The 15,034-nt window shown below is 44.6% G+C and overlaps 1 protein-coding gene across 4 annotated transcripts in view; it reads left to right on the top strand.

Moving 5' to 3' along the window:
* The window catches only part of ASS1 (argininosuccinate synthase 1), a 181,673-nt gene that overhangs the window by 42,628 nt on the left and 124,011 nt on the right, over positions 1 to 15,034 (top strand). For all 4 annotated transcript variants that reach the window (XM_030207832.1, XM_030207831.1, XM_030207829.1 and 1 more), the window contains exon 6: positions 452 to 508. In XM_030207832.1, the coding sequence (XP_030063692.1) occupies positions 452 to 508 (57 nt within the window). The remainder of the gene's footprint in view (positions 1 to 451; positions 509 to 15,034) is intronic.

Genomic DNA, 15,034 nt, shown 5'->3' with positions numbered 1-15,034 from the left:
TTGGTTTAGATTTTTAATGTTTTCTCTTAGTTAGTGTATTTTTGGAGCTAATTAGAGAGACCACATTTCTCTCCCTCTTGCTTCTGGGGCAAAGAAGAGCTGCTCAGGCCATTCCAAACAATGAAAGTAAGAGGAGGGAGTAGGAAGCTTTAGTTCTGTTTAACATGAGATGAAATGATTTTCTGGATATGTATTTGGTACAATATGTAAGTACACTCTTCCTGAGCATTGCTCTTAAACCTCTTCCCCTCTGTACCATAAAAGCGTCACAGTGGAGAGACCTCTGGCAGAATCCAGCTGTGAAGCTGCAGACACCTTCTGCACACTGAAAACATTTCCAAGCATAATGTAAAGGGGAGCCTCAGATATGCCATTATTGCTCCTATCTTCTCCCTGCTGTTAAGTTTGCACATCTGGCTGCACTGCTAACCTTTTCTGTTTTGTGTTTTAGGGCAATGACCAGATCCGATTTGAGCTGACCTGCTATGCTTTGCATCCAAAGATTAAGGTAAAACTGCTGCAGGGCAGGATTGAGGTGCAATGACAAAACTGTGTAGGAAGGAGTGAGGTTGGTGTTCATTCTCAGGGGTGGACTAGCAGGGAGATTGTAGTTTATTTATAAACAATAAAATACATATATAAATTAGGGGTGTAGTAGGACAGGATTGAGTTAGAGATGAAATGACTGGTGTACCTCAAAGTGATTGGTATAGTAATTTTAAAGAATAGAAACATGAAGGCAGATAAGAGCTAAATGGCCCATCCAGTCTGCCCCTCCACAGCAACCACTATCTCCCCTGAGGTGGGAGACGTTTGAAGAAATCATTCATGGTACTGGGGTCGATGCAGAAAGCTATGCAGTAGAGCCCACACCGTACCACAAAATACTAAAAAAAAAAAAACTGCAGCATGCTATAATCACTAAGCATGCAGATTACTACTGTGTTAAAATCACAGCAGTAATCCACAGTTCTTTGATAAATGTCATCTTCCCTGTCAGTGCTGACCCCCAAACAACCCTGATTTTTTTAGTTTTCTCCCCCCTCCACCCATTACCCCTCCAACCCCAGATTAAAAAAAAAATTCTCTTGTGTTTAGTGGTACTCTTCCCTTCCCCTCCCCTTCCCAACTGTCTTCAGATTTGAAGAAAAAAAAGTGGGGACCCCCACATCCAACCCTCATGTTTTCCCGCAGACCCCGTAGCATTTAATGAGGCAGGAGCGATGTTCACTCGTTTCTGCCTCCAACACCATCATTCTCAAAATGGCAGCGTCCTACCCCCACCCAGTGCATTCTGGGATGCACCGGACAGGACCGGGATACCCTAAACACCAGGGTATTTGTGGGTTTTTTTTTAATCTGGGAAAGAGGGAGGGAGTGTCAGTTGGATCTGGTAGGGAGGGTGCCAGTGCATAAAGTTTACCGGCAGGGAGGTCAAGTCTGATTATGCCAGCCCTGTAGCTGGTGAAAAAATTGCGGGGTAAACGTGCAGTGAAAGCAGTGTTTTGTTTTCTTCATCAGCTCAGCATACTTAATGGCCTCATATGCATTCATATGAATTAAATATGTGCCCGTGTATGCTGCATCAAGGTAAACCTGCACTGAACTGTATCCTGCATTGCTTGCCTACGCATACTTTACGGTATTTGTGCATCTGAGCTTAGGGTAGCTTTCTGAATTGGCCCCACTATGTCACAAGAAAGGGTTCAGCATGGCTGTGTTCAGAGGAGGTGACAGCTGGAAGAGTAAGTGTTTTGATAACTTTTTTCCTAATTACCTTTGATGAGCCAAACAAGGCCGTGAGAAACAAACAGTAATCAGACCTGAGGGTGGGGAAGGGATTCTTCACCACAAGCCTGTCTCATCACTTGTTGGATTCTGGTGGCAGATTGGGAGAGATCAGGTTACTCAGCCTTTGTGTACTAGGATTCAACTAAGTATCATCATAATCAGCTCTGTGTGTGTGTGGAAGCAGGAGAAAGAGCTGCATTTAAAGGGAAGCTATAAAACTCAGCTTTTAAGAAGAGAGAGCTTGTCAAACTTCCACTTGTGTGGCATACAGCCTATTTGGAACAGAACATTGAAAATGTATTCTCTACTCATTTATTTATTAGGATTTATTTACCGCCTTTTTGAAGGAATTCACTCAAGGCGGTGTACAGTAAGAACAGATCAAACATGAGCAATAGGCAATTACAGCAGTAAAAATATTCAAATAACAATACAAAGTATCGAATGGCCGGCACCGCAAAAAGTGGTCCCAAACCATCTTTCGTTTCGATAATACGGTTGGGGCCGGCCAAATGTCAAAGATGGCCGGGTTTGAGATGGCTGGCATCGGTTTTCGCCCATAATGGAAACTAATGCCGGCCATCTCAAACCCGGCCAAATCCAAGGCATTTGGTCATGGGAGGAGCCAGCATTTGTAGTGTACTGGTCCCCCTCACATGCCAGGACACCAACCGGGCACCCTGAGAGGGGGGGGGGGGGGAGGACACTTCTAAAAATTACAAAAAAAAATTAAAATAGCTCTCAGGTGCATAGCTCCCTTACCTTGGGTGCTGAGCCCCCCAAATCCCCCCCAAAACCCACTCCCTACAACTCTACACCATTACCATAGCCCTTATGGGTGAAGGGGGGCACCTAGATGTGGGTAAAGTGGGTTTTAAGGGGGGTTTGGAGGACTCCCATTTACCACCACAAGTGTAACAGGTAGGGGGGGGGAGGATGGGCCTAGGTCCACCTGCCTGAAGTGCACTGCACCCACTAAAAACTGCTCCAGGGACTTGCATACTGCTGTCAGGGAGCTGGGTATGACATTTCAGGCAGGCATAGAGGCTGGCAAAAAAGTTTTTTTGTTTTTTTTTTGGGTGGGAGGGGATTGGTGACCACTGGGGGAGTAAGGGGAGGTGATCCCCGATTCCCTCCGGTGGTCATCTGGTCAATTTGGGCACTTTTTTGAGACTTGGTCCTAAAAATAAACGGATCAAGTGAAGCCGTCAATGCTCGTCAGAGCCGGCCATCTTTTTTCCATTATCAGGCGAAGCCGGCCATCTCGAAACCATGCCCGGTCCTGCCCCCATCCCGCCTTTGCTACCCTACTACTACTACTATTTAGCATTTCTATAGCACTACAAGGCATACACAGCGCTGCACAAACATAGAAGAAAGACAGTCCCTGCTCAAAGAGCTTACAATCTAATAGACAAAAAATAAATAAAGTAATCAAATCAATTAATGTGAATGGGAAGGAAGAGAGGAGGGTAGGTGGAGGCGAGTGGTTACGAGTCAAAAGCAATGTTAAAGAGGTGGGCTTTCAGTCTAGATTTAAAGGTGGCCAAGGATGGGGCAAGACGTAGGGGCTCAGGAAGTTTATTCCAGGCGTAGGGTGCAGCGAGACAGAAGGCGCGAAGTCTGGAGTTGGCAGTAGTGGAGAAGGGAACAGATAAGAAGGATTTATCCATGGAGCGGAGTGCACGGGAAGGGGTGTAGGGAAGGACGAGTGTGGAGAGATACTGGGGAGCAGCAGAGTGAATACATTTATAGGTTAGTAGAAGAAGTTTGAACAGGATGCGAAAACGGATAGGGAGCCAGTGAAGGGTCTTGAGGAGAGGGGTAGTATGAGTAAAGCGACCCTGGCGGAAGATGAGACGGGCAGCAGAGTTTTGAACCGACTGGAGAGGGGAGAGGTGACTAAGTGGGAGGCCAGAAAAAAGCAGATTGCAGTAGTCTAAACGAGAGGTGACAAGGGTGTGGATGAGGGTTTTGGTAGAGTGCTCGGAAAGAAAGGGGCGGATTTTACGGATGTTGTAAAGAAAGAAACGACAGGTCTTGGCGGTCTGCTGGATATGAGCAGAGAAGGAGAGAGAAGAGTCAAAGATGACCCCAAGGTTTCGAGCTGAGGAGACAGGGAGAATGAGAGAGCCATCAACAGAAATAGAAAACGGGGGGAGCGGGGAGGTGGGTTTGGGGGGAAAATGAGAAGCTCGGTTTTGGTCATATTTAATTTCAGGTGGCGTTGAGACATCCAGGCAGCAATGTCAGACAAGCACGCTGAAACTTTGGTTTGGATGCAAGGTGAGATATCAGGGGTAGAAAGGTAGATTTTGGGAGTCATCAGCATAGAGATGGTAGGAAAAGCCATGGGATGAGATTAATGAACCAAGGGAAGAAGTGTAGATAGAAAAGAGGAGGGGACCAAGAACAGAACCCTGAGGTACGCCGACCAGGCAGAGGGATAGAAGTAGAAGAGGATCCACCAGAGTGAACACTAAAGGTGCGGAGGGAGAGGTAGGAAGAGAACCAGGAAAGGACAGAGCCCTGGAATCCAAGTGAGGACAGGGTATCGAGAAGTATGCTGTGATCGACAGTGTCAAAAGCAGCGGAAAGATCAAGAAGAATGAGGATGGAATATTGACCTCTGGATTTAGCCAGTAATAGGTCATTGGAGACTTTAGTAAGCGCAGTTTCGGTTGAGTGGAGAGGGCGAAAACCAGATTGTAATGGGTCAAGAATAGCATGTGAGGAGAGGAAATCAAGGCAGCGGTGGTGAACAGCACGCTCAAGTAATTTGGAGAGAAAAGGAAGGAGGGAGATGGGTCGGTAATTAGAGGGACAAGTAGGGTCAAGTGAAGGCTTCTTAAGGAGAGGTGTGACCACAGCATGTTTAAAGGCAGCAGGGACAGTCGCAGTGGAAAGTGAGAGGTTGAGAATGTGACAGATAAAAGGAATAAGAGTAGGAGAGATGGCATTAAGAAGGTGGGTGGGAATGGGATCAGAGGAACAGGTGGTACATTTTGAGGAAGAAAGGAGAAGTGTAGTTTCCTTAATAGTAACTTCAGGAAAGGAGGAAAGGGAATGAGGGGAAGGAGAGAGAGGGGAACGGACTAGTGGAGGGAGAGCTGGTGAGGTAGAGAAAGCAAGGTTTATTTTTTGAACCTTGTTGTGAAAGAATTCAGCAAGGGTCTGAGGAGATAATGAAGGGGGAGTTGGGGGAGGGGGCACCTTGAGGAGAGAGTTCAATGTGGTGAAGAGAAGTCGAGGATTAGAGCCAAGAGAGTTGGTCAGTTGGATATAATAATCCTGTTTGGCACGTAAAAGAGCAGATTGGAAGGAGGTCAGCATGAACTTAAAGTGTAAGAAATCAGCAAGGGCCCGAGATTTCCGCCAGAGGCGTTCGGCAGAGCGGGTACAGGAACGTAGGTAGCGGATGTTAGAAGTCAGCCAAGGTTGGGGTTTTGTACGCCTTACAGGGCGGGTCATCGAAGGTGCAAGAGTGTCTAAGGCAGAGGATAGAGTATTGTTGTAAGAAGAAACAGCCTCGTTGACAGACGTGGATGGTGCCACAGTAGAGAGGAGGTTTGAAACATGGGAGGATAGAGATGAAGGGTCAATATCGTGAAGATTCCTAGATAAATTAGATAGGATAGGACGGGACTGGGAGGGAGGAGATTTAAGTGTGAAAGTTATAAGATGGTGATCAGAGGAGGGATGAACAGAGGCAAGGAAACTAGAAGGTGAACAGTTGGAGGAGAAGATGAGATCAAGACAGTGACCATTTTGATGAGTGGGGGAGGTGGAGCAGAGTTGGAGATTAAAGGACGACGTTAAAGTGAGTAACTTGGAAATATAAGAGTTGGAAGGATCATTAGCAGGAATATTAAAGTCACCAAGGATGAGAGAGGGGGAGGAAGGATAATGGAAGAAGGCAAGCCAGGCGTCAAAGTCACTGAGAAAGGATGAAAGGGACTTATCAGGGGGACGATAAATGACCGCTATTCGAAGAGGCAGAGGAGAGAAAAGGCGGATAGAGAGGACTTCAAAGGAGGAAAAACAGTGAGATTGAGGTGGAAGAAGGGGTTGAAATCTGGAGGAGGGAGAGAGAAGTAGTCCAACACCGCCCCCACGGCCAGCAGGGCGAGGAGTATGTGAAAATAGATAACCGCCATGGCACAGGGCAGAGTCTGAAGCAGAGTCATCAGGGCAGAGCCAGGTTTCTGTTATGGCGAGCAGATGGAGGTGACGCGAGATAGAGGTCCTGGATATAGGGGAGTTTGTTACAGATAGAGCGGGCATTCCATAGGGTGCAAGAGAAGGGCAGAGAAGAGGAGGGGAGTAGAGGAATAGAGATGAGGTTAGAGAGGTCACGGTGAGATCTGTAGAGTTTGGATAATAGTTGGTGAGGAGGGCCAGGATTGGGATTGATGTCACCAGCTGAGAGTAAGAGAAGGAGTAAAAGAGAGCGGAGGAGAGTAGGAGAGGTGTGGCCACGAAGGCGTCGAAGGCGAGAGGTATTTAGGTGGAATGGGGAAGGCAAAATGGAAGGAAGAAAGAGACGGAGATTAAAAGCCAAGAGGGAGGAAGAGGGTAGGAGAGAAGGTGAGGTGATGAAGTCAATGGATGGGAAGTGAGTTCCTGTAGCGGAGAGAGGTAGGGGGTGAGGGAAAAGATTAGGAAGGGACAGAGCTAGGAAGAGAATGTGAATAGGGGCCATAAACGATTAAGGTACTTTAACAACTGGAAAAAGATTAGATAGAAAGAGAAAAATGCACCTAGAGCGGAGGCCCTGAGTGGATCGGGGTGGACCTGGGTGTCACCCTGGAGAAGGCTGTAAGGATATGCAGATGAGCTGCAAGTCCTCCACAGCACCTGAAAGACAGCCGGTGGTAGAGGTGGGCACCTCTCAGCTGAGGAAAGGCTTACCAGGGGTTAGGCCGAAGCCAGCATTCCTCCCCCTGAGGGTCGCCTGAAACGCCCTCTTGAAGTTTGGCCGGCTCCGCGACGGAATGCAGTTGAAGCCGGCCAAAATCTGCTTTTGATTATACCGATTTGGCCGGGTTCAGGAGATGGCCAGCCATCTCCCGATTTGTGTCAGAAGATGGCCGGTGATCTCTTTCGAGAATAAGCTGGATAGTATACTACTTACAATGTCAACACAATACGTAATAGAACATTTTAATTGATAGTGAAGGGTAAACCAAAGATGTAACATATAAGGGCCCTGCTACTAAGCTGTGTAGGTATGTGCGAGGGTCAATTTTGAACTACTGCCCGGCTGTTACGTGGCCCGGGCAGTAATTTCATTTTCTATGTGCGTCCACTAGGCGAGCTGGAAAATTTCCTGTGCGAGGTGCTAACCAGGCAGTAATCGCCATTGTACGCACATAGACCATTACTGCCTGGTTAACGCGTGAGACTTTACTGCTAGGTCAATGAGTGGGGGTAAGGTCTCGGGCCCAAAATGGGGACACACACATTTTTTATTTTGCCGCACATCCATTTTCAGCAAAAAAAAAAAAAGGGTCTTTTTTGCAGGAGTGCTGAAAAATGGATCTACACTCGTCCAGTACACGCGTCTACACCAGCGCAGGCCATTTTTCAACGCACCTTAGTAAAAGGACCCCTCAGATAGTTAAGCGAGTAAGAAAAGTTAGAAAGTAAGGTGGCTGATTTAAAGAAATTTGCACAAGAAAAGTTGTGCATGTGATCCTGTTTTCTCACATCTATTATTATAGTACCCTTTTTTAATTGGTTTATCAAAAAATAGTTAAATTGCAGTAGGTAGGTTCAAGATGCAGCAGCCAGAGCGATATCTGGAAAACCATGCAAGGGAAGAGATCTGTCCTGGGGGCTGGTGAATTCTTATATTAAATTTAAGCTCCTTGGTCTCATAGAGACAGAGAAAAAGATGGCAGATAAAGACTGTATAGACTATCCAGTCTCCCTATCCATACAATCCACTATCCCTGCTGTCTGGCAGAACCCTGGGATTGTAATAGGAGGCCTTGAGAATTACATTTATCAGGGCTTCCTAACTTGTACTGGAGACCCCACAGTTAGTTGAGAATTCATAAATTTGCTTTCAAAAAGGTAAGCATAGGAAGTCAAATATGTTAGCGTTTAACTTTAAAAAAGGAAGCTATGATAAAATGAGAAGAACGGTAAAAAAAACTTAGAGGAGCAACTGAGAGGGTAAGAAACCTACAACAGGCGTGGATGCTGTTCAAAAACACCGTCCTGGAGGCCCAGGCCAAACATATTTCAAGTATCAGAAAAGGAGGACGGAAAATCAAACGACAGCTGGCATGGTTAAAAAGTGAGCTAAAAAGGAATCCTTCAGAAAATGGAAGAAGGAACCGAATGTGGAAAATAAGAAGCGCTGGTAAGAAAGGCAAAGTTGAAAGAAAGATAGCGATAGAGACGAAAACTGATAGTAAAAATTTTTTAGATACATTAAAAGCAGGAAACCGCCAAAAGAATCGGTTGGCCTGTTGGATTACCGGGGTGTAAAAGGGGCGATCAAGGAAGACAACAAAAATAGCAGAAAAACTTAGAGTTCTTTGCTTCGGTCTTCACCGAGGAAGATTTGGGTGGGATACCAGTGCCGGACAGGGTATTCGAAGCTGAAGAGTCGGAAAACCTTATTGAAATATCTGTAAATCTGGAAGATGTAGTGGAGCAGTTCTGCAAACAAGAGTAGCAAATCTCCTGGACCGGATGGTATTCACCCTAGGGTACTGTTAGAACTAAAAAATGAGCTGGCAGAGCTACTGTTATTGATTTGTAATTTATCCTTAAAATCGAACGTGGTACCGGAAGATTGGAGGGTGGCCAATGTAACGCCGATATTTAAAAAAGGTTCCAGAGGAGACCCGGGAAATTATAGACCGGTGAGTCTGATGTCGGTGCTGGGCAAAATGGTAGAGACTATGATCAAGAACAAAATTACAGAGCACATTCAAAAGCATGGACTAATGGGACAAAGTCAACATGGATTTAGTGAAGGGAAGTCTTGCCTCACCAATCTGCTGCATTTCTTTGAAGGGGTGAACAAACGTGGACAAAGGTGAGCCGGTTGATATTGTGTATCTAGATTTTCAGAAAGCGTTTGATAAGGTCCCTCATGAAAGACTACAGAGGAAATTAGAGGGACATGGGATCGGAGGTAGTGTCATACTGTGGATTAAAAACTGGTTGAAAGATAGGAAACAGAGAGTAGGACTAAAAGGTCAATATTCGCAATGGAGAAGGGTAGTTAGCGGGGTCCCTCAGGGATCTGTGCTGGGACCTCTGCTTTTTAACATATTCATAAATGACCTAGAGATGGGGGTAACTAGTGAGGTAATCAAATTTGCCAATGACACAAAGTTATTCAAAGTAGTCAAATCGTGGGAAGATTGTGAAAAACTAGAAGAGGACCTTACGAGACTGGGCGTCTAAATGGCAGATGATGTTTAATGTGAACAAGTGCAAAGTGATGCATGTGGGAAAGAGGAACCCAAACTATTACTACGTTATGCAAGGTTCAGTATTGGGAGTCACGGACCGAGAAAGGGATCTAGATGTCGTTGTTGATACGTTGAAAACTTCTGCTCAATGTGCTACTGTGGCTAGGAAAGCAAATAGAATGTTGGATATCATTTAGGAAAGGGATTGAAAACAAAAATAAGGATGATATTCTGCCGTTGTATCGCTCCATGGTGCGACTGCACCTTGAGTATTGTGTTCAATTCTGGTCGCCGCACCTCAAAAAAGACATAGTGGAATTGGAAAAGGTGCAGAGAAGGGCGACAAAGATGATACAGGGGATGGGACGACTTCCCTATCAGGATAGGCTGAAGAGGCTGGGGCTCTTCAGCTTGGAGAAAAGGTGGCTGAGAGGAGATATGATAGTGGTCTTTAAGATAATGAGTGGAATGGGTCGATGTGGAGCGTCTGTTTATGCTTTCCAAAAATACTAGGACAAGGGGGCATGCGATGAAGCTGCAGTGTGGTAAATTTAAAATGAATCGGAGGAAATGTTTCTTCACTCAACGAGTAGTTAAACTCTGGAATTCGCTGCTGGAAAAGGTGGTTAAGGCGGTTAACTTAGCGGACTTCAAAAAAGGGTTGGACGGCTTCCTGGAGGAAAAAGCCATAGAATGTTATTGAATGGATGAGGGAATACTACAGTGTTTCTAGTGCGGAACAAATTGCTTGTTCTTTTAGCCGCTGTCGGTGACAGGGTGCTGGGCTCAATGGACCCTTGGTCTGTCCCAGCATGGCGATGCTTGTGTACTTAATAAACACAGTGAATATGCATGAGAGAAATTTACATATATCAGATCTCCGATGTTTGCAGATTTATCTCATATGTATTCATTGTGGATATCCTGAAAAATGAACTGGCCCTAGGACAGGTTTGTGAAGTCCTCAACCCATGCCTTGAGGCACACACAGCCAGGATATCCACAGTGACTATGCATGAAAGGGATTCATATATACTACCTCCTGGGTATGCAAATCTATCTCATGCATAGTCATTGTAGATATCCTGAAAACCCAACTATGTGGTTATACTCTGAGGACTAGACTGAGAAATATTGCACTAGACCAGATGGAGGATAAGAGCATTCTCTTGTGTTGCTTCTTCTCTGTAGAAGAATGATTATTTAGACATCAGGAAGCTTAAAACGCCAGCTTGTATTCAGACTCTATGGATTGAGATTGTTACTTTCTGGAAAAAATATTTAACTGATTTGGCTTGATTGGGGGTTGATCAGTTGATAGGTGTATTTTTAGATGTGATTTCAAGGATATTTCATGGTAGATTAATTTCTTATTTGGAGTTTTGTTTATATGTGCTCTTTTATTGTCTATCTGACTTTGGTTTCAAAACAAAAAAAGCGCCCAAAAAACGTTATAATGTGACAGAAGGATGTTTATCTTTCAAAAACATCCAAGTTGCAATTTTTCACACCCTGATTTTAGACGTTCTCCACAGTTCATCAAAATTTCAAGGGGTGTGTTTTGGGGGGACATGGGCAACACCAAAAAATGTTTTCTGCAATAATGGAACAAAATTAAAACATCTAAGGCCAAAATTAAGATGTTGTTGGCTAGACCTTTCAGTCATGACTGAGACCAAAAGGTGCCCTAACTGACCACTGGAGGGGTTAAGGCATAACTCCCTTACCCCTCTAGTGTTCATTGACCCCCTCCCACACCCCAAAGATGTGAAAGAAACTAGTCTGTATGACAACTTCAGATGTTATGGTCAGTCCTATTAGAGCAGCAAGCTGGTCCCAGGAGGAGGCTAGTGGTCAGTGCAGTGGACTATAGAGAAGGGGACCCAGGCCCATATCCCACTCTAACTGGTACACTTGTGGAAAGTGCGAACCCTCCAAACCCCACCAAAAACCTCTGTAACCTACATATAGGTGGCACCTGCAGGCATAAGGGCTATTGTAGTGGTGTACAGTTGGGTACATTAGATTTTTGGTGGGTTTTGGGGGGCTCATCATACAATATAAGGGAGTAATGGTGAGATGTGTAACTGGGACCTTTTATGTGAAGTCCACTGCAGTGCCCCCTAGGGTGCCCCACTGCTCTGCTGGGATGTCTATTGGTCAGTTTACTAAGAATGCTGGCTCCCCCCCCCCCCCATACATCCCAATGGCTTGTTTTTGTGCATTTTTTGTGTTGGGGGGGGGGGTCAAAAATGGTCCTTAAAGCACAAAAGTGTCTACTAAATGGCAATTTTCGAAACAAAGTTAAAACGTTTTTTTATTTTGAAAATGGCCGTGTTTGCTGGCGAATTTTTAGATGTTTTTCACAAAACATCCAAAATCGGATTTAGATGTCATATTGAAAATGCCTCTCTTTGTATGCTAATTTCATTCTGATCTAGTGGCCTAGAAAAGCAGAATACATATTTTTAAATGAAATTAAAAGCGAAGCATTCTCCTTAATATGTTAAGAGTTTAATTTAGGGGATGGTGGGTAATGGGGGGGAAGGTTTGAAGGGAAAAGTGGAGGGCATACAAATTTCCTCTTTACAAGTTATTTTTATGTGATAATATGATCAATGCAGTTGTATGCTTATAATCCTAATATTTGAAAAGACTTGTGTTGCATTGTATTGGGCTCTTAATAAAAACGATTTTCACATAAATTGAAATTAAAAGAAATGTGAATAGATCCAGTCAGCAGCTGAAGCAAACTTTTGTCTGGCATCTGTCCCTTATGTTTAGTGAAAGATGCAGTTTTCACTTAGCCATCCTGCGGTGCTACTGGACACCTTCAGCAGCATTGTCCTGGTTTCCTGTGCATGAGCATCACCTGGTTCAGTTCTTGATCTCAGAACCATTAATGGGCCACTGTACTCCAGAGGTATACCAGAAAAGAATTAAAAGCTGTAAATTGGTGGAAAAGTCCCAGATTTACTGATGTCCTTCTGAGGCTCCCTTTGGGAGCATTGAGATGGCAGCATGAGACTGTTGACTAAGGGCCTCTTATCAAGCCGTGTGGCTGTGTCAACGGAGCCCATTCAAAGTGAATGGGCTTTGTTGGCATTACCTCACTGGGAGCTGCTAGCACAGCTTGATAAAAAGGCCCTAAGTGCTCTTCTACTGGGGTTTCCTTTTGAAATTTCTTCATTTAAAATGCTTCTCTTTTCCTTGACAAGCAGAAGGGGAAGGTGAGGGTTCATTCTTCAAAAACCTCAACTGCCATTTTGGTTTCTCCAGAAAATACTCATGTCAACTAACTAACTTTTCAAAATTGAACTGTCTGTGGCAGAAGACTGCTGTGCAGTGAGGATCTGGAACATCTCTCTCCCCTTTAGAAAACCTAATGGTCAGAGAAGCAGGCTGGAAACCAGGGTTAAAATCACACTGATGCTCTTTTTCATCTTGGGTAGTTTATTTAACCCTCCAATGATCAGGTACAAACTTTGATTGTAAGCCCTTTGAGAACAGGGAAATACTCACAGAACCTCAGCTTCTAGTGAAAAACAGGTGTGAGCTATATCAAAAATCCAGTCACTACCATGCCCAGTGCAGACTCTGAGACTGGCAACTAAATAGATGCATGTGGATGATCTTACAGTTGGAGACACCGAGGGGGAGGGGAGGGGACCATTTCTTGGCATGGGAGATATGGCTAAAGGGGAGCATAGAAGCTGAATGAATTCTTTGCCTTGGTCTTTACTGAAGGAGATGTAAGAGATCTACCTGTACCAGAGATGTTTTTCAAGGGTGGCGATGTGGAGGAACTGAAAGAAATCTTGGTGAACCTGGAAGATGTACTGAGCCAAATCGACAAATTAAAGAGTAGTAAGTCACCTGGACTGGATGGTATATACTCTAGAGTACTGAAAGAACTCAAATATAAAATTGCAGATCTGCTGTTAGTGATCTGTAACCTGTCATTAAAATTGTTCATAGTACCTGAAGATTGTGGCAACTGTGGGATTAACAGACTGTTAAAAATAAGCTAAGTAATATGCCATTCATCTTGAGTTGCCCTCGGAGGGAGACCAAATCCTAGCGAGTGTTTGGAAGGCCTCTAAGGCATTTCCAGTGCATCCTGCTATTCAGGCAATGATTTCAGCAGAGTGGGACACTCCTGAGGCAGGGATGAGCAATTTCAGGGAGTGGTGTCAGTGGAAGATGTAGAAGGTCCACTGGAACTAGCACATTTGGATACAGGCTGGCTTATGTAGTAGACTTGGCTTATGCCCTTTATGATTTCAGAACTTCAACAAGGTTTATGGAGGTGGCAGTTTCAGCCATACAGTTCTTGTTACTGTAAAATTGGTCAGCAGGTAGGACTTCCTAGACCAAATGGAACAGATTGCCCTTTAGGGGCCGATTGCTTTTGGTAAAGATCTGGAGAACTTTAATGAAGGATTTAGAGTAGCCTAGACCTCAGAGCTTGCTGGATGAAAAGCCCAGAATATCTTTGTGTTACATTTCACTCTACATCTAAATATTAAGACTAAGCATTACAGACGAGGATGCTATGATTCCTCTCAGCATTCTCATTTTCAACCATACCAGCAGTCCTTTCAGAATGACAGAAAGGGAGATAACCAGAGGTCCTGAGTTCTAGACTGTTCCCAGCCTTCTCAGTGATGGGCGGCCAAGTCTATTTGGAATTTCAGATAGGCAGGTGCCTGATCCTATTTTAAAAGGAGTGAGCTCAAATCACACCCGACCAGTGTATTGAATGTGATCAAATGTGGCTACAAGCTGGAATTTTCCCAATCATTTGCAGATTCATGTCATGCTGCCACCAAGATGGTAGCCATTCAAAACACCCTGCAGAACCTCAAGGATCTTGGAGCATTTGTGTCCATTCCAGTGCACAATCAAGGAATCGGAAGGAATGCCATCTATTTTGTACTTCCCAAAAAAGAGGGAACTTTTCATAATATTCTGGATCTCAAGGGCATAAACTGAGTGCTGCAAGTAGCACACTTTAGAATGGAGACTCTGAGATTAGTCATCACAGCTGTGCAGCCTGGAGAGTTCCTGACAGTGCTAGATCTCAAGGAGGCCTACTTTACACATTCCAATTTCGTCCCCACACCAGAAATTCTTGAGATTTACGATTCTGAGCCAGCATTTCTAGTTACGGGCAATGTCATCTGGCTTGGCAATGGCACACAGAGCACTTTCCAAGATGATAGTGCGTTGCTCTGCTGAGAAGGAGTCGGAGTTCACTTCTGTTTAGACAACTGGCACATTCAAGCCTCTTCACATCAAAAAGGTATGCAGGTTACAGCTAGAGCTCTGAAGTTACTCCAGTCCTTTGGTTAGTGAACATTAGTAAAAGCAGACAGATTACATCTCAGTCCCTTGAATATCTAGGGGTGAAGTCATAGGCGGTCGGTGGCCCAACTGTTTGGGGAGGCTAAAGGGGGCGGGGTTAGGTGTGGGGCCAGGGGTGGGGCTTACATCTATAATTGTCTGACAACACAGAAAAAAAATAAGTAAAAATAAGTCACAATTAATACCTTTTATTAAATTTAGATATTAAATATGTATCATATATCAAAGAATAAAGTGGTTGCTCAAAGCATGTACTAACCACAATTGCTCAACTGCAAAACACTATGCACAAATTTGTGCAAAAACAGTCATAAACCTTACTGTACCATAACACTGGGCAGACCCAGGAAGTGCATCAGTTAGAGCTGGAGGAGTGGATGCGGCAAAGGGGTGCGGGAACGGAGCTGCCTTTGAGAATGATTGGCAGGCAGTGAGGCAGC

Source organism: Microcaecilia unicolor, chromosome 6 (genome assembly GCF_901765095.1).
Source record: "Microcaecilia unicolor chromosome 6, aMicUni1.1, whole genome shotgun sequence".
In the NCBI taxonomy this organism is placed as follows: Eukaryota; Metazoa; Chordata; class Amphibia; order Gymnophiona; family Siphonopidae; genus Microcaecilia; species Microcaecilia unicolor.
This window is presented reverse-complemented; position numbering and strand designations above follow the sequence as displayed.